Source organism: Poecile atricapillus, chromosome 1, assembly GCF_030490865.1.
Source record: "Poecile atricapillus isolate bPoeAtr1 chromosome 1, bPoeAtr1.hap1, whole genome shotgun sequence".
Lineage (NCBI taxonomy): Eukaryota > Metazoa > Chordata > Aves > Passeriformes > Paridae > Poecile > Poecile atricapillus.
Window position 1 is genome coordinate 175663600 of NC_081249.1, and position 20420 is coordinate 175684019.

Genomic DNA, 20420 nt, shown 5'->3' on the forward strand with positions numbered 1-20420 from the left:
TAGTCACCAAAAAAAGGCTGCCCAGATACTTTTTTGGGGCAGGTGCCACACTGAAAACTTGCAAGCTTCCTGTGCGAAGTGAGCCCGGGAAGAAGAAATGCTCGTGAAGTAGATGCGAACCATCACAGAACAAAAATCATCCAGATGTTTTAAACATGCTCTGTTTTAAACACACTCTTCTTTCTCCTCAGCTTGCCCTTCAAGAGGCAGCCAGGTGAAAAGCACGAGTGACAAAAGCAATCTGTCTGAAGTACAGCTTCAGGGAGAAAAAGCAGACGAGCACAAAGCGGCTCCCTAGGTCTGAGATGGGAGCAGAGGGCACACACAGCTCCAGCTGTCACCAGCAGCCCCTTCCACATTTCCCCCATCACTCAAGAAATCTCAGGCACACCACAGCATGTGGCCCCTGAAGCATCCAAACATCTGCACTGCTCTGGAACTGATGGCAGGGACACAGACCAGAGTCCAGCTCGGAATGGAAACCAGCCAGAGTAACTCTCCCTTACCTTCTGTGAAGCTTCCTGTAAGAGTTATCACAACAAACACTTTGCCTTCTGGCTCCAAATCCACCTGAAAAAAAAAAGGAAAGGAAATGTTAGAAGATTGGCTTTTTTGAGGCAGAAATCCTTCTCAGGATTTTGCCCGACTAATCCTGCCAACCTTTGATAATATTTGAACATGTATATATTCTCATGCACACCTTAATCGAAAAAATAAAAAATAAAATCAGGCATCTGGTACCCAAACTGTTTAGCATTCAGGGCTCCATAAAAAATAAAGAACTTGAGTGCTCCTTTTTCCTGGAAGTGCTGAACAGTTTCAACCTTGTTAGAGGAAACAGAAGTTTAAAAAAAATAAAATACAGTTTATACTGTTCCAATTTGTGAGATAAATGAAGCAGGACTAACACTAAATTCTCTGAAAAGATCAATGTGCAATCTGTTTCAAGAATTATATGGATATTTCCTCTCTATTATATTTTATCTCAGTGAAATGGTTTCAGTCTCTCAAAATACCATCAGTACTGAGGCAAATGCTGATTTCTTACATAAATCACCTTTTAGCCTTAAACCATAGGAAATAGAAAACTGTTAGTGCTGTTACCTAAGGACTTCTTGTCGTTTAATCTAAATTAGACAGAGATAGAGAACATAATTTTAGGGATCAGAGATTCAATCCCGCTGTCAGCCTGTCCTTGAAAAAAAACATTTATTTTTTGGTGAGTAGATTTTTCATTTTGAGATGCATTTTTAATAAAGGTCTTGCTTTTGGTGTTGTTTTGGTTTGGTTTTTTTTTTTTTACCAGCTAAAATCACAGCTAAATATTCCGGATGTTTGAGTAAGGCTGTCACACAGAAATCTCTTAAAGAACGAAAACAAAGAAAGAAGTAACAAGGCACCTCCCAAACTTCCCACAATTTTCAAGGTTAAAATTAGCAAAGAGGAGCTTCACACCTTGTGGGTATCAATCACCTGTGCAGAACAGGAATTTTGAAAATGGAGCTCTCTCCAGGGGGTGAATAAAGGTTTCTCATCCAAACCCCCCCTGCTCCTCCTGCACAGGCACAGGATGCTGAGCTCAGGCTGCCTCCCTTTCTGGGGTAGCACACAATGTACCTTGTGAGTTCTTTGATCCCTGTCCATTGTAAACACACAGCCCATCACTGAAATAAACCCCCAGCATCAACCTGTGCCCCACAACAAGGGCTATGGACCACCCCCAACCCAGACATTTGCTCGTGGTTTCCAGAAAACACTGCTGCCACCAACCAAACTGGCAATAATATTAAGGTACTGGAAAAACAGCAAGGTGAACCCCAAAGAGGAGCCAAACAGCCAAGCTAAAAAAGGAAGGAAAGCACCTGCACAGCTGTAGGTGGGAGGAGGTGTCTGAGCTGGGCTGACTCTGCAGGGTTAAGGTACAGAATGCTGACACAACCCAGAAAAAACATCTTTCTGGGGTAAGTGAAGGGGAAGCACGGACAGCCATACGTTTCTCCAGCCTACAGTTTGTTGCAGAAGAAGTATTTTCAGGAAAAAGAATGAGCAAACATCTCATTTACATGATTCCAGCTGCTGTTCCGAGGTGCCACGCACGCACTTTTATCAGTGGGACATAAAATAGGGAAGCCACAACTGCTTGGGAAAATCCTACCAAAATGCTGATTTTATGGACACTACATTCTCCACTAAAAAAAAAAATAAAAAAATAATAATTTTAATCAGTCTCACAGGGAAAATTTAAAGCAAATATTTAGCCTTGACTCAATATTAAACTTTGTGCTTGTTTGCACTGCATATTACACTGGTTTTAGGAAGCTGTGTTTGAACAGCCCTCTGTTTTCATTAATATTGAAGACATTCCCCAAACAGATTCCAACTTCAGCAATATTATGCATCATTTTTCCCTAAATTCCAGTTCCCTGGAGAGATGCTCAGCTTTGTAAATAAATGGTTCTTTCTAAAATATATAATAATATACAATAATATACAATCATGCACATTGATTTATGTGATACCAAGAATTCAGGTTTTATGGAAAAATCCTTACTTACTTAGGTTTCCAAAATCATTCTTCAGTGCTTATCATTTTCCTGCCAGTCTCCATAAAGGATATGTCAGACTCCTGCTTCCACAGTGACAAAGAGGATCCTTCCTCCCTTCTGACACACAGTATCTCTGGTGGGATGTGGAGTAAATCCTGTACTCCTTGTTCAGTCTTAAAAGCAAGGGATTGTCAGGACTCAAACATCTGGGATGAGGCCAGGAGATGCAACAAAAGCATCACCCACCTTCGACACAGGGTACAGACCAAAACTGGCCCAAAGTCCTGACACACCTTGCTCTCCATCCCTGCGAAGAGGATTCCTCTGCCCCTAGCACAGCACAGTCCTCTGCCTACAGCACTCTTACAAAACAGAGACAAACTAATTCAGAAAGCAATAGCAGGAGATTTATGAGGGTTATAAAATAATCTCTCTCCCCTCCAGACTCCAAGATTAAAGACCAGTCAAATCCCCTACACCAACTAAGCAGCTCATGTTGTACCACAGAGCATGAAACTCAGCCATTGAGTTACACCCAGTATCTTCTTACAGAACACTTAAGGGGGATCTAATTCAAAATTACAGCTGAGAGGCTCCAAAACAAGGCTGAAGCCCCAGCATACCAGGAGCTACTGAAACTTTGGCACACCAACACTGATGGGTGCAGTTCCAATGGGGAATTCTTGTCCTAGACAAGAGTTTAAACCAGACAGTCTTAAGGGCTTCTCTAGCCTTAAATTGATAGCAACAGAACAACAAAAGATAACATACAATGAAATTAAATTAAGTGAAATAATAACAGACCACAGGGAAAAGTCTGGCTTTTGGACTCGCTGTGATCTCCTTTAAGGATGAATTTGACCAGCTAAGCAGCAGCCAACTCAGTACCTGACATAACTCTCAGACATGTGGAATGTGCCCGAAACAGAAAATAACACCTGACCTAAAAAACTGAAAGGGAAATGTCTGACCACAGACCTGAGCCGCCCTGAGAAACATCAGCAGCTCCCCAAGAGCAGCACCTGCCTGACAGGATGTGTTTCCCACCATCGTGGGGACGCCCTGAGCCACAGCCACAGCACCGGAGCGGCCTCGTGCTGGCAGCGCTGACGCCTGCGAGCTGCTCGCACTTACTGGACCCGCGGTTCTGGTGCAGCCCCACGTGCTGAGCTGGGTGTGAACAGCAAGAGCCTCGCTCAGGCCCTGGGGGTGACCCCAGACAGCCCTGCAGCTCAGCCCCTTCGTGCTCCTCACCCTGCTTCACACCCTCAGCACCACATTCGTGCCTTCAGCATCACCTTCACCCTTGCGGTGCAGCCGTAGCCGTAGCACACGCTTTGGGAAACTCCACTGACCCAGCGACTGCAGCCAGAGCTGGGCACGCAGGAATTACCCAGAACCATCTGAAAACAGACACCCACAGATCAGGAATCTGGTACCCCACTGCTTCCACAAAAGGAGGAACTCCTGATATCAGCCCTCCTTCAATCTTTCCAGTCTCCAAAGCACTTCCACCACCAGCACCTACTTTCACAGATGGAGAGGGCTTCTCGCCATGTTCTGTTACTTAATAAGACCTGAGCACTTCAAAAGGAAGCAGCTTCCAAAGGACTGGCCCTCCAGCCATGGAAGGGATAACCCTACCTGGGCTGGCAGCCCAAGCCCTGGCTCCATGCTGGCACAGCTCCAGTGATGCCAGTACCTCGCAGCACCAGCAAACACCCCCGGGATCCAGCCTCCCAACAGCAGCGTGGGTGTAACACAAGCACCACGCAGATGCCAAGTTTTGCTCCTCGCTTCCTTTCTGGTTTTCATTTCCCAGCATTGACATTAAAGGCAAAACCCCTACATTTTTACAGACAAACAGGGTGGCACAGTATTAATCTTGACAGAGTTAATGAAGTCCAAAGCAGACCATGAAATCAGCTTGGGTCAACAAAACAGCTGATATTCCTTCTTAAAGAAAGCAGGAGAGGCTCAGAGAAACTCAACAGCCTGAAGGCAGCACAGGTGATGCTCAGGGGGAACTCCTACACCATAATATAAGAGATAAGTGATACAAGAATGTAACCATCCATATGTATTTGACACAATCATCAAAGAGTAATACACACAGAGAAAGCTTTCCTAATGCCAAGATCTATCTGGCATGGGATAACTTATTTTAGGGAATCACAGGCTTATGCCTGGAAGGTTTAGTATCAAAGCCAAAGGAAAGTCCTGTTGTATTGGAACCAAAGGAGAAGTATGAAATTCTATGCATGCCTGGTACTGGGAATGCTGTGAGGTGCAGTGATCTCAGAATAAATCAAACTAAACTGGTGGCATGCAGCATCACACCACTGGCAGGTAGACCTGTAAACAATCATCACCCAGCCCTCTTTCCAGGACTTTCATCCTCAGCCTGGCCCCCCAGGGAAGAACCAGGAGGAAAAACAGACTTTCTGGCTGGTTTAGAGGTAACTTGGCCAAGTTTTAGCTCACTGGGAGAGGAGAGTGTGCTTATCAGTGTAGTAAATCCTTTAGTCACCCTCAAGGAAATGAAGGCAGCACATTTGTCCACAGCACAAGGGGTGGAAAAGATCAACTGCTGGAGCTCAGGTGTATCTGTAAGAACAGCCCAGGATTTTGGCCCAGAGCTAAGCACACACTTTAACTTCTGTTGAACTTCACAGCCATACCAGGAAAAACAAGTGCTGGAGGATTTTGGCAGGCAAGGATGATGAGTTCAGCCATGGTTTCATTACACTTCCACTGCGAGGCACAAACCTTTGCCAGGACAGTGTGCTGGGAGTTAGGAACTCCACTCCTAACCCAAACCACTCACATGGTGCCCCGTGCCTGAACTTGCCGGGATTGGGATGGGGCTGCTCCACATGACTTCAAAGGGAGCTGCCAGGGACTGGCTTCCCACAAGGAGGGGCCCCAGTGAACCACCTCACACACCTTCCCCAGAAAAGGGCTGTGCTGACATCGCTCCCAACAACAGGGCAGGTGTTATTTACTCCCCTTCTCCACATTATAAAAAAATAAGCCAGTTCAGGAGCAGAACAGATGCAGGGAGACCAAAACAGGGCTCCTTAATCACATGCCTTCACACATATAATAAAAACTGGTCGTGCATGATTCATCAATGGAAGAGGTTTGGAAAACAAATTCAGAAGGAGGGTAATCTCTCAGGCAACATATCAACACCCAGCTGAAGCATCCAGTGAACTTGAAGAGCAGGTATAGTGAGCTGGCCTCTGAGAGAGCCCAGCCTGCCCCTGGGAAAGGATGGGAAGAGGCAGATCCAAAGGGTGCCTGCCTGCAAGCCGCTCACTCTCCAAAATCTGGATGAGGTAGATAAGGTGGGACTCCAGGATGAAAATGTGTCTTCAACACTGCACCTGGCAAGAGCATTCAATCTCACAAACACACGTTTACAAGATTATTTTTTTTTCCCCCTCCCACCCCCACAAGAGATAATCCAGTCTGCAAAGTCTGATCTCAAGCACATCAGAATCAGTGGGAATCTTTTTATTGTGTTTGGATCAGACACAAAAGATGACTGTGTTTACCCTGGAGCCTAGAACTTCCTTTCTCCCATTGCTGCCTTGTCCTTCCTTCCCCACAGGCACAATCCAGAAGCATCCTAGAAGTACAGCCTTTTTCTATGGCATGTCCATGCTGACATGCCTTCAAAAACAGAACAGGCCAGACACTTGCAGTGAGTAAAGCAAATATAAAAGCTACCTAGGGACTTCATTAGCTTAATTAAACAAGTAGCTATATCTTTTGACTTCCTACATAATTTTTAATTTTAATTAACAGAACTGCATATGTAATCAGTCATTTGCAGAGGCAATTCCCAAGGCTCTGTTCAGTCCAAAGAGCTGAAAATCTGGGTTAGGCTAAAGCTGGTTTTTCACATGCCTCTAGTTATTTCTTGTCATCTTTCTTGTTTAAGCTCTTACCAGATCACGCTTATGGAATGTCAGATCTTTCTGTATTTTAATAAGGTAGCACCTCCTTGGACAGGTCAAATGGCAATTTTCTCAGCCAAGCACACAGTGTCTGGATTAATCAGTCCCTCTTATACTTTTTGAGGCTGACAGACACCTGTCTGTCAAGTCAGACACCTTTTAAAATCCTCAGGGCTGTCTAGTACAAAGGGGATTTTGCATTTCCAAACCAACACATTAAAGTGTTTTTCCTACAAATGCACAGCATGCACTTTTTAGGATTCAAATTAGGGTGCCTAAAGAAAAAAAAAAAAACAGCAAAGACACAAACAACAGGGTACCAAGTATCTTCTTATTGCTGCAAAGGCTGGCAATTGCTCAGGGCAGTAATTCCCACCAGAGGTGCCAGGGCAGACATGGACAGCACTGGGAAAATATTGCAAATCCCACCTGCAATCAGCAGCTCCACAGACCCTGAGCACACCTGAACAAAGCTTCGTGCTCTGCAGCTAAACTCACACATGGGTGGAAAGTCAGTCTCTCTCAAAACTCCTATAACCAGTTATTCCAGCTATTACTGTAATATTGTCATTCTAATTTTTTGTTTCAGGACAGCTGCTTAAAATATTACTTTTGTTTTCGTTCAAGCTGCCTAATTATAAGATGTGCACCAGCCATGAACAAGCATGCATAACTAATGAGTCTTAGCCAATCCTGGACTCTTTAATCAATTTTAGTCTGGTTTCATCCAAGAGATTACCCATCTCTACAGGAGATTTGCTGAGGTAGGAGCAAGATTTATTTATCCTGTGAAAATTTCTGCGAAGCAAATCTGCATGAAGAGCTACAAATATAATACAGATAAAGAAATGATGTTTCAAATCTTGAAAAAAAACCAAAACTTTCAAAAGCAGGAGCTAGAGCCTGCTCCTGTGGTGTTAGAGCAATTTATATTGCTTTTGAGAAATACCTCTACAGCAATGAATGATTTACAAGTAATGGTTGTAAGAAGATGCTCTTCAGCATATTTGAAAAAACAATTAATGTTATAAAGTTAAAAAAAGAGAAACACAGACATGAATGGTTCAGGAACCATTATGTTTTTGTACTCCTTATATTTTCAAAGAAAAACAAGAACAACAACTCTCCAGAGGGATTTTTACCTTTTTTCCCAAGTTATGTGGCAGGGGGGGAGGATCCAATTGCCTGTTTATGAATCCCATGGTACTGAAGTTTCTAGAGAACAAGGCCCTGACCCCAACAGTACCACCACTGAGTAAGAACCCACTTCTTAAGAAATTTGAGTGAAATTCAAAACAAAATGGGGGGGGGGACATGGGAGAGTCTAAGAATGTCATGCACACACTGGAGTCTGCAACAGAGGACAGCTTTCATCCAGAATCTCTTATAAGTGTGGGGGAAGAAATTACTAGGCTGAGAAGAGAATGTGAAAGGTGAGCAGACCCTACCAGTGAGGGTCCATTTCCTGAGGGCACAGAAGTGTGGGATGAGGCTGTGCACTGCCACAAACAGCAAAGCTGCTCCAGCCACCCCAGTGACAGCACGTGGTGGCCAGGAGAGATGCCAGGCAGAGAGAAAAGGCTGCTCTGAGCCTCCCTGAGCAGCCCCTGCAGAGAGAAGGGGCAGGAACCCCCCCAGCTCCCTCCCACAGCCCGTGAGAAACCAGAATCGCGTGGGCAGGACGGATGCTGCCTTTCCCTACCACAAGAATACCAAGCAGAGCTTTAGCTCTGCTGAGCACAATTAAACCTTAATTATCCAGCATACATCTTTGTAGCACCATGCCAAATACCACCATGTCCAGTCCATCACTGTATTTTCCTTCCAACTCCTCTTGTCCTCCTCCTACAGCTCGTTTTTTTAAAGGGATGGGAAGGAAAATCACAGATTACTTTAATTTCCCAAAGGCAAATACTGGCATCAATGCAGGACCACTAAATTAAAGGATGGCAAATGCAGGGCTTCATTTTCAGCTGTTTGAACACTTGATTACAGCAAATACACCCATGTTCACATTCAGTAGCTGCTATCAGGCTATCAGCTTTGCATATGCAAGGTATGGAAATCTGCCTGCAGACACCTGTGTGTGCAACTGCAGGTGAAAGAGGCTAAAAGTGGGACAGGGTCTCTGCTCTTGAGGGGATTTTGGAGCATTGACCAGCAAACAAACAACAAAAATCTTCTATTTCCATGCAATTAACAGTGACAGCATATCAATAAACTTCTGCAACCAGTTATTACCAGCAAAACAAAAGTCTTTCAATAGCTGTAGAGCTGGAGCTGCAAACAGATGATCCTGACAGCTCACATTATAGGTCTATCACTGAGCACACAATACAGGGATTGCCCTCTTTATCTCCAGGATCTGGAGATTATCAACTAGAGGATTTTCTGTCTCCTGCATGAACCCAATATAAATTGGCAGAAAACCCAGGAAATTGTGCCACTTTTGCTGTTCACAGTTATAAAGAAATAAATTCACTGACTGGTGCCAAGTAGGCAAATTGGTGGCACTTCCACATGGAAATGTTCCAAGGGCCACCACAATGAGGTGCTGAGCAGAGCTTCCTCACGGTAAAGCAATGATATAGCTGAGCTTAGAACAGAGGCAACATGCTCCCAGGAAGGAAGGGGCAGTGAAAATGCAAGCCCAGGTACCACAGTGCACACCAGAGAACTGGGTTTGGCCCAGAGAGGAACAGAAAAGGCACCAGGCAGGAACACAGGAGAAACAAAAAGATTGGGCAGAGAAACAACAGTTCTCTCAATCTTAAGAAGTCTTCCAAGGCACAGCATTCACCTTCAGCTTTAATTAACCTCCCTAACAACTCTAGGCAGACTTTATGAATCATTTATGACTTTACATTAAGCAGCACAGTCTGTACACGGTCTGAGGTTCTGTGTCCAGGGCTCCCTTCCTGCTTGCCCAGGGACCATCACTGCACAGCTACAGCAGGACAGCACTCAGGGGTAACTTAGGGGCAATCCACTGGGTTGTACAGCATCAGGCAGAGCCCCCAATACCCTGTTCATGGATCCAACCCAAGGAGCAGGGACCTCTAAACCAGCTGCATCACTATGCAGAGACCCCCTCCGCAGCTGTCTCCCCAAAACTTTGCTCACTCACCTACTTGTGTTGTTCTCCATTATTCAGTGCTGGGAAATATTTTTTCATTATTCATAAGTTTTATTGCATAATCCTAAACTTCTAAGAAATTATTCTCATTTGAGTCTCCATTAGGTGTGTCACAATTTTTAAAATATCTTCCTACTACATGTAATTCATTTGGTGTACTGCTGCTTTTCCATTTTTATCCAATAGCTCTTTCTTCTTTCTAAAACCAGGCCACAGCAGATGAGATCATGAACCATTAAAATCCATTAGTCCTACAGATAAAATCCATCAAATTTCTCAACACCTCAGGTAGAAAGGGGAAAGGTCACAACTTTCTCCTGCTCCATTTCTGTCAGATACTGAAGAGCCAAATACCCTCCTTTCAACAGCAGTTAAAAGTTAAGTCCTGGTGGTGCCAGCAAAAGGCAATCTGATGGAAAAGTTCAGTTATTTATGATGCTTGATCACTAATAATGAGCACTGTAAAACTAAAAAGGAAGGATTCTGGAGTGAGATGTGCTCAGCATCTCGATGCCAGGAAGGTGGGGTTCCACGACACAGAGGCACAGACACAAAGCAACAGCTCTGCAGAGGGCTTGATTTACAGGCACCTTCCTTCTTCCTTCCCTTCAACATCAAATCTTGAAAAGATCTTTATTATCTTTACTGCACTGGAGACAGCTGGAACCCTAAAACGTGGATGGCAGAAGCTTCAGGAAGGCCCACAGTGCTGGCTGTCACCAGGCCACCATCCTGGTGTGACATTCCTACAGCTGCTGCCGTATCTGTCCCAAAACCAACGTGACAGGGAAGGAGCTGCACACGAGATTGTGCACTCCCAACACTTCACCCACATCAAACACATCCCACACAGCTCCACCTTTCCAAACAGAGACAGCAAAGCCCCTCTGGGTGTCGAGCGCATCTTACAGCATCAGTTTGACGGAAATGGAAAGAACCTACGGGGATGGCAGGAGCAGAGGTGGAAACAGGGCTTTGGGTCTTCAAAAAACAGACCTAACCCCCTGCACAGCAGCCACACTGCTTGGGAAACTGCAAGGGAAACTCGGCAAAACCCACAAAAGCAACCTGGACTCCACAGAAGTCCAGACATCAAGAAGAGTCAATTGCTCCAAAGCACCAGAACTCTCAGTCTTTTCAGTGACTTTAAAGCCTTGAGCTAAGTGCACTGAGGGGCACACAGCACCTCCCCTGTCAGCATCACCATGAATTAATTTATGTGCAGGATCAAGCTATCAGCAATATTCCTGGCAAAACCTAAGATTTCAAATGGCATGTCTCAGGGGTATGCCGGTCTTTAGAAGTACAGCTCCCAACACAGCTCACATTCCCATTTAAAGTGTTAATCCCATAACTCATCCTTAGTGAGGATGCAAAAAGGAGAGATTAAATCCAGCAACTTTCAACCTTAGCAATGGGCTGTAACACCATGGAGAAGCCTGAGCACTTCAACTCTGATAATTCTTCCCAGATCTGGAATTAATCACAGTGACTTCCTTCTTCCTCCTCTCACTTCCTCACCTGGCAGTTTCTTAGCACTGAAATTATTAAGGACTAACATTTATATCCAGCCAGTCTTAATCCACCACATCCCATCTCTATGTTGCAAAATGATCTGCCCAATGATTTGGGGCAGTAGGATGAAAAGCAAAACTATCAAATATGATGATGTGATGATCTCTCCTGTGAGATGAGTGGCATCTCACAGGAGAGATCTTGCTTGGGACACAGGGAAAGATGAAAAGAAAGAAAAGAAAGGTTTTAAAGTACTTTAGCCCACATACTCCCTCTCCCATTCCCTGCCAACCATTTATGGGATTACTCCATATCCCTGGTACACACATCCCAGAACATCATGTAAAAGCAGCAGCAGTTTCTGGCTGCATAGCCAATTAGATGTTTCCAAAGGTAGGAAAAAAAAGAAAAAAAAAAAAGGAGTGCCAAGGCATGCACTCCCCCAGCATTCCTGAAGGTATGATGCTTGCTCCTGGTGTCCAGATGTTACTGCTCACGTCTCTACTCCAATCCCACGAGGTCCAGTGCTGGGAGCCACAATCAAGTCTTCAGGCAGCAAAAAGAATGTAGGTTGTAGCTGACAACACCCAGAAAGGACACACCACTGCCAACATTTGGTTTGCCAAGTTAGATCATATCCTATCTGTAGAGTGGGTTTTGTTTATGGGTTTGGTTTTCTGTTTGGGGTTGTTTTTTTTCTTTTTGGTGGGGATGATGGAAGAGTACAGTCAAAATATTTCTGTGAAACAGCAGTTAGAAAAAAGGGTGCAGAGGTGAGGTTCTTCACGGGGAAGGACGGTGGGTTGGATATCAGTATGAAAAACAATAAGGAAAAAAAGAAAAAAGTCCTGAAACCCTGAGGCCAAGCATTGCAATAAGAGACAGACTGTCCAAGACCAAGCGATTTTTAATCCCATCAAGTCTGTGATTACAGTTTTCCTGATCTACCTCATGAGAGAGATGATCTCACTACCCACTTGTGACCATCAAGTCACAGCTGTGACTCCAGCAATTAGGCTGAACCAGGAAGGAGCTGGACAGCACCAGCCTCCAGCCTCCCCAAGCCACCGGATGGTGACGAGGTGCCTCGTCACTGGGATCTGCTGCTCAGCTGACCCAGCCACCCACCTCCCTCTGAAGGACAGGAAGCTCTCCAGAGCTTTTTTGTACAACTGCAAGCTCACAGGCAGCTTGCTGGCACCTACCAGCAGCACACTGTCACGTATTTCCCCTTTTTAGTATTTCTTTTTCCCTTTCCAAAGTGTGGTTTCAAGATGAGGAACCAATGTGGCCAAGATTTACCTTGGATTAAATAAATCAGAGGGTGGAAACACCCAGAAAGGGCATTTAGAGGAAAAGGTCAGAACATGGTGGGAGTGGTTTTGCTCACAGGTCAATCAAGAACATACCTTGGTGCTAACCACATTTCCCATTCAAAACTCAGCATCACCCACAAACCTGCAGATAAACCTTCTGCTCTTCAAACAAAGCTTTTGCTGAGGATTGCCACAAGCCCCAGCACATGGCAATCCTGGGTAAGCCAAGAACAGGACAGGCTCACTTACAAAGCCAGTCATATTTAGGACAACTGTTGTCACGTTCCCTCCTTGACAAATGTTTAGTTTCTTTGTGAATGGAAGGCCTGGCATTTTATCTGTGCCAGAGTGTTGCATGTGTTTTATATACAAACACACATGCTTTTAACTCCAGCACACTAATGTGTTTCAAGTATAAATACCCTCCAGGAGAAAAGCACATCCCCACCTGGGTGGCACTGCTAATGTGGATCTCATGCTCCTCTTCCTGCTGACAAACAGCCCTTGCTGTGTGTGGGGGGACACATTCCCATAATTCCCAAAACAAGATTTTATTCACTCTGGGAAAAGTCACATCAGTTTTAGTCTTCTACCTTAATTCTCACCAGCTGAGGACAGGAATCCCTTGGACAGCATTTGTCTCCTCTGAAAATAAAGTCAAATCACTTGCCTCCTTTAAGATTTATCAAGCCTTATAATACAAAGCCAGGAAGCCACTCAGTTCCTGTCCCCTCAGCAACCACCTTGGAGGGAAGTAAATGAAGAGATACAGTCCCTTTTAATGACTGACCCACATTCAGTGAAGGGAAATATCACAAACACAGTTCCCGAAGGAAGACAATAAAACACCTAACACTGTTCAACTCCCAGTCCACATTATATTGAAAGAGCCTGAGATAAGATTATAGTAGCAAGGAGTTTGATGGAACCATAAAATAAATCTTAAAATGGTTTTGTTTGGAAGGAACCTTAAAGATCATCCAGTTCCAACCCTCCTGCCATGGGAAGGAACATCTTCCACTAGACCAGGCTGCTCCAAGCCCTGTCCAGACTGGCCTTAAACAATTGATCCTGAACTGGAGCTGCTGACTGGATCTCGGCTGCACCACAAACTGCGACTTTTCACGATTCTGAAAAACTCCTCTTGCAGCCCAGCAGAGTTTGAAAGGCTTCTGGGGCACCACAGAGCAACATGAAACAGGAGGATGGGTTCAGATACTGAGATAGAAAGTCTGAACAAGTACTGACCCACTGGAAAATTCACAGTGAGAGATGGAAAGATCTGGTACTCTTCAAACACCTACATGTTCTGGCTGTGGCTTTGAAGCAAGCCACAATACTGTCTATTGTAAAGAGCACTGTTCCTGTGGAAACACTTGCTTAATGTTGTCAGAAATGGAGTAAGAAGAAATGCTCTAAGTGTACAGAATTCTGCAATTACCCTTTTACTGGCTAATATATTTTTCAAAAGAAAAAAAAATCCTTTTCTTATTGTTGTTCTTATTATTGTTCTTATTGTTGACAGTGAAAAACATTATCAGGCACTGAAGCTGCATATTTTTGTGCAGCTGGAGTAAGCAAAAGAAAGCCAAACATAAACAGCAAACCCAAATGCTATAGAATCATAGAATGGTTTGGCTTGGAACCAGCCTTAAAGATCATCTCATTCCTACCCCACTGCCACTGCCAGGGACACTTTACCTAAACCAGGTTGCTCCAAACCCCATCCAACCTGGCCTTGAACACTTCCAGAAATGAGATCTGCAAATTTTTCTGCAAATGGAATTTCTTATGAACTATTGACATAAAAACACAGTTTAGTCAGCCTAGAATTGAACCACAAAACTTATATTGAGAAAATGCTGATGAGCTTTTTGAGGCCACAAAGATGTTTTCAGAGCAATCTTTCAGAAGCCAAACACAGGGACACCAAGGGCTGCTTAAAACCTTCAAGCTCAGTTACTCTTTTCTCACCTAATGTTCATATTCAAAACAGGAACAGGCACTTCAAAAATGTTACTAAAATAAGAAGTGCATTGCTTAAAAACAATGAGTACTGCATATGCATTGCTGAGGCAAGTCTCTTTGCACTAAGCTTATTTATATATAGAAATAACACCAGTGACCTCGCATTAATCACAGACACAGCTTTCTCCATGACAAAGGGAAATGACAAACTTGCAAGGGCACACCAGAAACCTTCTGAGATCACATCCACATAAGCCAAAACATGTGACAACTCGAATGATCTTTGCCCCTCTTTGAACAAATCCATTCAGATCCTGCACCATTATTCTTGACAAGATCAGAATCATGCAATTCTAAAATGAATCAAGTGATGTTTTTAGATACAGCTTCAATTCTCTGTTCCAAGCTCCTTCTCCAAATTTCTGAAGCTTTTAATTCTAGGAATTATAACAAAGATAGCACTAACCAGGAAGAACATAACCAGCCAAAAGGGTTTCTCTTTGCTAGACAGAGCGCCAAGCAAGAACCGAAATGAGTGTGTGACGTGTCCTCTGTGTGCCACAGCACACAGACACTCACAGGCAGCTGCACACCACAGCATGAACATCCTGCTCTCCTGCAGATGTGCAGAGAGAGGAGAGGGGCCAAGGCTCCCAACACCCCTTCAGCAGAGCACAGGTAACCTCAGAGCGGGGCTTGGTACATGTCCAACAGTGGTCATCGGAAACTGCTGGGAAAGCACAGGGTTGATGATGGTTTGAGATGAAGGAAGGTAAAAATTAGAGATTAGGAAGAAATTCTTCCCTGTGAGAGCACGAGACACTGGCACAGGTTACCCAGAGAAGCTGTGGCTGCCCCATTCCTGGAAGTGTTCCAGACTAGGTTGGACAGGGATTGAAGCAACCTGGCCTGGTGGAAGGTGTCCCTGACCATGGCAGGGGTTGGAACTTTGATGGGCTTTAAGGTCCCTTCCAATCCAAACCATTCTGTGATTCAATGAACTGATAAATCATTAACCAAGTTCTTTGGTAGATACAAAATACAGGGAAAAGCCATCCTGACATCAATCTTTGCCCAAAAGCAGATTAAGGACACCAGCTGCCCCAAAATTCCACCCCCACCGCTTCTTCAGGCCGCCACCACTCCTCTGCAAAGGCAGCACAATGGACGGCTGCTTTCACACGACTCAAAACCACAGCAGACAGCCCCCCACAGCTGCCTGGCCTTTGACTGAGGGTTTATTTAGCAAGCTCAGCTGTGAAATGGGTTAGGTGAGAAGCAGGAAGCTCTCCACCTCTCCTGCTGCACAGCCACTGTCAGTGGCACAGAGGGCAAAATCCTGCTGGGTGCCCTCCTAGATCTGCCCTGTACAAACTCCAGAGCCCACAAGTCAGGCCTGCTGAAAAAGTGCTCCATCACATCACATTTAAACACAAAACTCATTCCTGCACTGGATGACTTTGTAACTATTGTATTAGCCCAGATGGAAAGGGTCATACTAGTACGTGAACCTGTTTTGTCTACAACAGGCTGAAAAACATTCTGTGAGGATGTGCAGCACAGCCTGGATTTTTGATACTTTACTCCTGATCCTCCAGAGTCCAGGAGTCTGCTCTTCATTTCAGCACTGTCACTCCAAGAGGATGACAAGCCCTAAGGATGTGGATACAGTGAGTCTTGGGCTGCAGAGACAGCTCCTTAACAGTAAATATGGGGGGTTCCACTGTCCTTCAGGTAGAGCTGGAGATGTCTCAACGTGATGGAATATGCCAAATAAACTTTTATCTATTCCTGTACCATTTATTTTGCCTACACCATACACTTTTTGTCCCTCAAAGGGAAAGAAGAAAGCCCAACTGTCTAGGCTCATTAGAACAGCTCTAGACCTTGCTCCTTTCTTGGACATGAGCAAGACTAGTTTGCAGATCCAGGTTTTGACAAACCGTTCAGCAAGAGGAAAGCAGAACACGTTCCTTTCTAGAATCAAGCAAACAGGGGAAAACATCTTCTCTATTGGCAAGACAGGCTAGATGTTACTCAAGGTAATTATTTGAAATCGTGGTCAAAATGAGTTACTATCATTAGGTACTGACAGGATTATTGTAACAGAGGCTAATTTTTGAGAGGAAGATGGCTTATCTTTTCCACCCAGTTCCACTCTAAGCTGAGAACAGCTTAGTTGCTTGTAGAGTAGCTACTAAATGACCACAGTTACATCCCATTACGTTCAAGAAGACTAAATAAATAAAGCAGCATTTCTTCCTAGCTGCCACATCAGGAACAAGGGACAGAAACCTATAAATAAGGAGACTGATTGCAGGGTCATTTTCAATAATCTCCAGTAAATTGCCCTCCCTCACAAGCCAGTCTTGGGAGCAGCTCTTGGGAAGTACCCAAAGCTGGACTTTTTACTGCTACTGAGTAAACAGATAACGAAGTGATTAAGTGTGGGGCTCTGTGTAGAAAACTGATTATCGGCAACAATAATCCCACCAAGCCCTATTAGGAGATGGAGGCTCACCCTACACATTCAGCACCACTGTAGCTTTTGTATTAACAGCGTGTTCCGATGAGTAACTTTGACTCACTTTGGATCACACGGGAACACTTTCCTCACACGGTTTTATATTTTCTGCCAGGCACAGGAGCAAACTGCCTCAGAGAATAAATTTTCATTGAATACATTAATGTGAGATGCCTCAGTCTGTGAATGACCTAGATAATAAACTCATTGATGGAAGCCAATTCCTTCCTCTTTCTCAGAGCACCATGGGCACTCGCCGTGCGCAATAAATAATGTACAACCCAGCCATCATTATCAACTCTTGTTGCATGCAAGAAGGGGGAAGGAAACATGTCCAGTTCTTCTCCCAGTTAGCCAGTGCAAAGCTGGCAGCATAATTCCATCGAAGCCATGGGAATTCACTGACGTAAACCTCACAAGCAACAGCAGAAGCAAACACCAGGCTCCTGTTCTGCTGGAATCTCACAGAACACACAGGCAAACTTTTTAAGAACAAGTAAGAAAGGAGGAAGGCAACTTTCATATTGAAGTTATTAAAAATTGATGCCAGAAAGAAGTGAGGTATGGAGAGCTTCATGTGTGTGCCAGTTTACATGTGAGGGAAGGATAACATTTAAAACATGTAAAATTTAAAAGAATTGAAGGATATGAGATAGAAGAAAACATGCAGTAAATCAATCCCAAATTTCACTACTTGGAACTCTGTTTTTCTTCTGCTCTTCAGTCCTGGGGACAAAGCTGACAAGCTCTATGTCCTTTTTTACCAAGAAAGTAAATGCAGGACAAAGTAGGAATTGAAACAGGATAAGCTAGTCTTTCATTAGTCGTTCCTGATTTAGACAACCTTTTTTATTCTGAAGGAGCAAAGCCCAGAACTGAATACATTTAGTATGGGATGAGCACACTGACCAGTCTAGGTGGAGAGAATCCCTCTAGGAACTAACACACATTGACAAGCCAGCTCCAGTGCTATTACAGCACTGATTTGCAACTATTTTGTCAGACAAATGCACTTTGAAGCACAGACATCCCATGCTGACTTTTACTGTCACAGTTAAACTATCATCCTCTTTCCCATCCTGACTGTGGAGCCAGCCAGCACCAGAGAGCTGCCACAACCCCAAATGATCCCTCTGACAGTGCACTTCTCCCTCTGACTCACACCCACAGCACTCAGCACCACTACAACTGGTCCTGCTTGAACCCAGTACAGCATCTACAAAGCTGTGAATGATGGCAAACATTCTTCTAGCCAAAACTGATAAAAGGATTCCCAAACTAAGATGCCACTGCTGTCATAGGAGGCTTAAGACACTAAATTTAGCAAGTAGAGGTGCACATGAAGACTAATTTCCAAGGGATGTCTTGCTTATGTAACAGAATAAAATTAAATGTACTCATGAGAAAAAATGCACAAGACCATGCTATGCTAAAATGGAGACTAATGACAAGGAATTAAAATTTTTAAAGAAAAGACACAAGCAAAGGCAAGACAGAAACCACAGAGCAGGCCAGAGAGCAAGAAAGAGCTAGAAACCAGAGGTGCTACAGAGAGGTGTGAGCTGCTTTTTCACACCAAATGAGACCAGCTGGCAAGTCCAAATCCTGTCTTTGAGAATGGCTGATACAGAACATTTATGAGAGAAAGGCAGGAAAAACACCACAGTGTCAGATAAGGAGGCACCACCTCAAACCTCTCCTCAGCCCCTGGATGCACATCATCAAACAGCCTGGCACTGTGATTCTATTAGATGTGAAGTCCAGGGACAGCAGAGACACACAGCCTGTTTCTCACATCCTGTCCCTCACTTGCCTCATTCTGAGAAATTACTGGGCTCTACTGATCTGTTAAGTGATTTCACACTGCAAATGATTGTACTGATCTTTTTCTCAACATACAGCAGGCATGTAACACTCATACAGCAAATCACACATTTAGAAATGTGTCTTGCATGGGTGCATTTTCCTCCTCTCCCCATTTTAACAGAAATATTTGTACTGCAATAAAAAGTAAAAAAAAATAAAAATAAGAAAGAAATTCCACTAGGGCCAAAATAGCATTCTCATGTTGGTTAAAAAAATAGATTATTTATTCTATCTCCCATTTCACAAACTGAAGGCAGCTACCATAGCTGCCCAACTTGTGTTTTTGCGCCAGTACTTTATCTCCTGCCTGTTCCACAGAAAGGAGATCCCTCCTGGAAGGAGTCTGGAGAGCTACCACTGTATCACTGATACAAATACAACCAACTCTCAAAACTCAACACTTACAAAACTGGGCAGGTGAACACCAAGAAAAAGCCCTTATGTAATGTCATCTAACAGATTCATACCTCCCTCCCTCCTTCCCTGCCAACATTTTTTTTTGTACTGGCAAAGCTCCTGGGTAAGCACAGTCACAGCAGCTGGGTTTCGGTGCAGTGTGAGCTGTGCTGACACAAAGGGCAGGTCCACACCACATGATGGAGCACAGAAATTCCCATCCAGAGCCACGGAGGTCCAGCTGACAAGAGAAAATCTTATCCCAGACCCGATATCCCAAACACCCTGTGGCTTTGCAGCCCAGCATTGCAATCTTCCCCAGGATGGGCTTAATTGCTTTGCAATGTGGCACTCAGAGGAGACAGCCTGGGGTGTAACATCCATCTGACAGGACACAGGCATCCCCTGCCTCTCTGCCTAGTTTGGGGGCTGCATCTCTCCATCAGGACACAGAGCACTGGTGGGCTGCAGAGCACGAGGCTTTCTGGAGATGCAGTGTGTCTCACAAGGAAGACCAGCCAAAAAAAACCCTGGCAGTTACCAGAATAACCCTTCTGCCTGCAACCTGCCCCACGTGGGACTGACTGGAGGAGCCCCAGGACAGAGCAGTGCAGGGAGCGGGGCCATCGGCCGGTCAGACTGCTCTGGCAGCCTGCGGGATAGATCTGGACATTGATTAAATGCCTCTGCTCTAGCACAACAAGGGCACAAAAGGTCCGGCAGGGGCAGTGAAAAAGCAATTTTTTCCATCACCTTGAGCCCAGGACGGACGCTGAATATCAAGAGCACAGGAGCTGCTGAGGGATGCTTGTTCCCACACGGCATCGCGCTAACGCGACAAAAGCTGGCTCACATCTGCTCGTGGTGCCGGCTTCTAAATTAAAGCAGGATGGTTTCCTCAGCAATTGACCTCCCTAAGTGATGAGAACATCTCATGATATCAAAGCATACAAAAATATCATTGGCATTGCAGAAATACAGTCGTTTGTCTGGCTTAGCCTAAGTGGCTTAGCAATGTTAATTGGACGCTTCTGGATGCTCTTTGTCTCAGATACACATTTATCTTTGATATCATTATTATAAAGCAGGTCTTTCCCCCACAGCCAGCCAGCAAAAGGGCATGGCTTGGGAGAGGAACAACCACGTGGTGATCTCCACCAGGACACGGCGCCAGGTTAGTTATCCAGG

General features: G+C 44.6%; 1 protein-coding gene across 1 annotated transcript in view; it reads right to left on the reverse strand.

Annotated features, from left to right (window-relative positions):
- The window catches only part of PRKCH (protein kinase C eta), a 113470-nt gene that overhangs the window by 85889 nt on the left and 7161 nt on the right, over positions 1-20420 (reverse strand). Inside the window, exon 2 of the mRNA XM_058827789.1 lies at positions 507-570. Coding sequence (XP_058683772.1) covers positions 507-570 — 64 coding nt within the window. The remainder of the gene's footprint in view (positions 1-506; positions 571-20420) is intronic.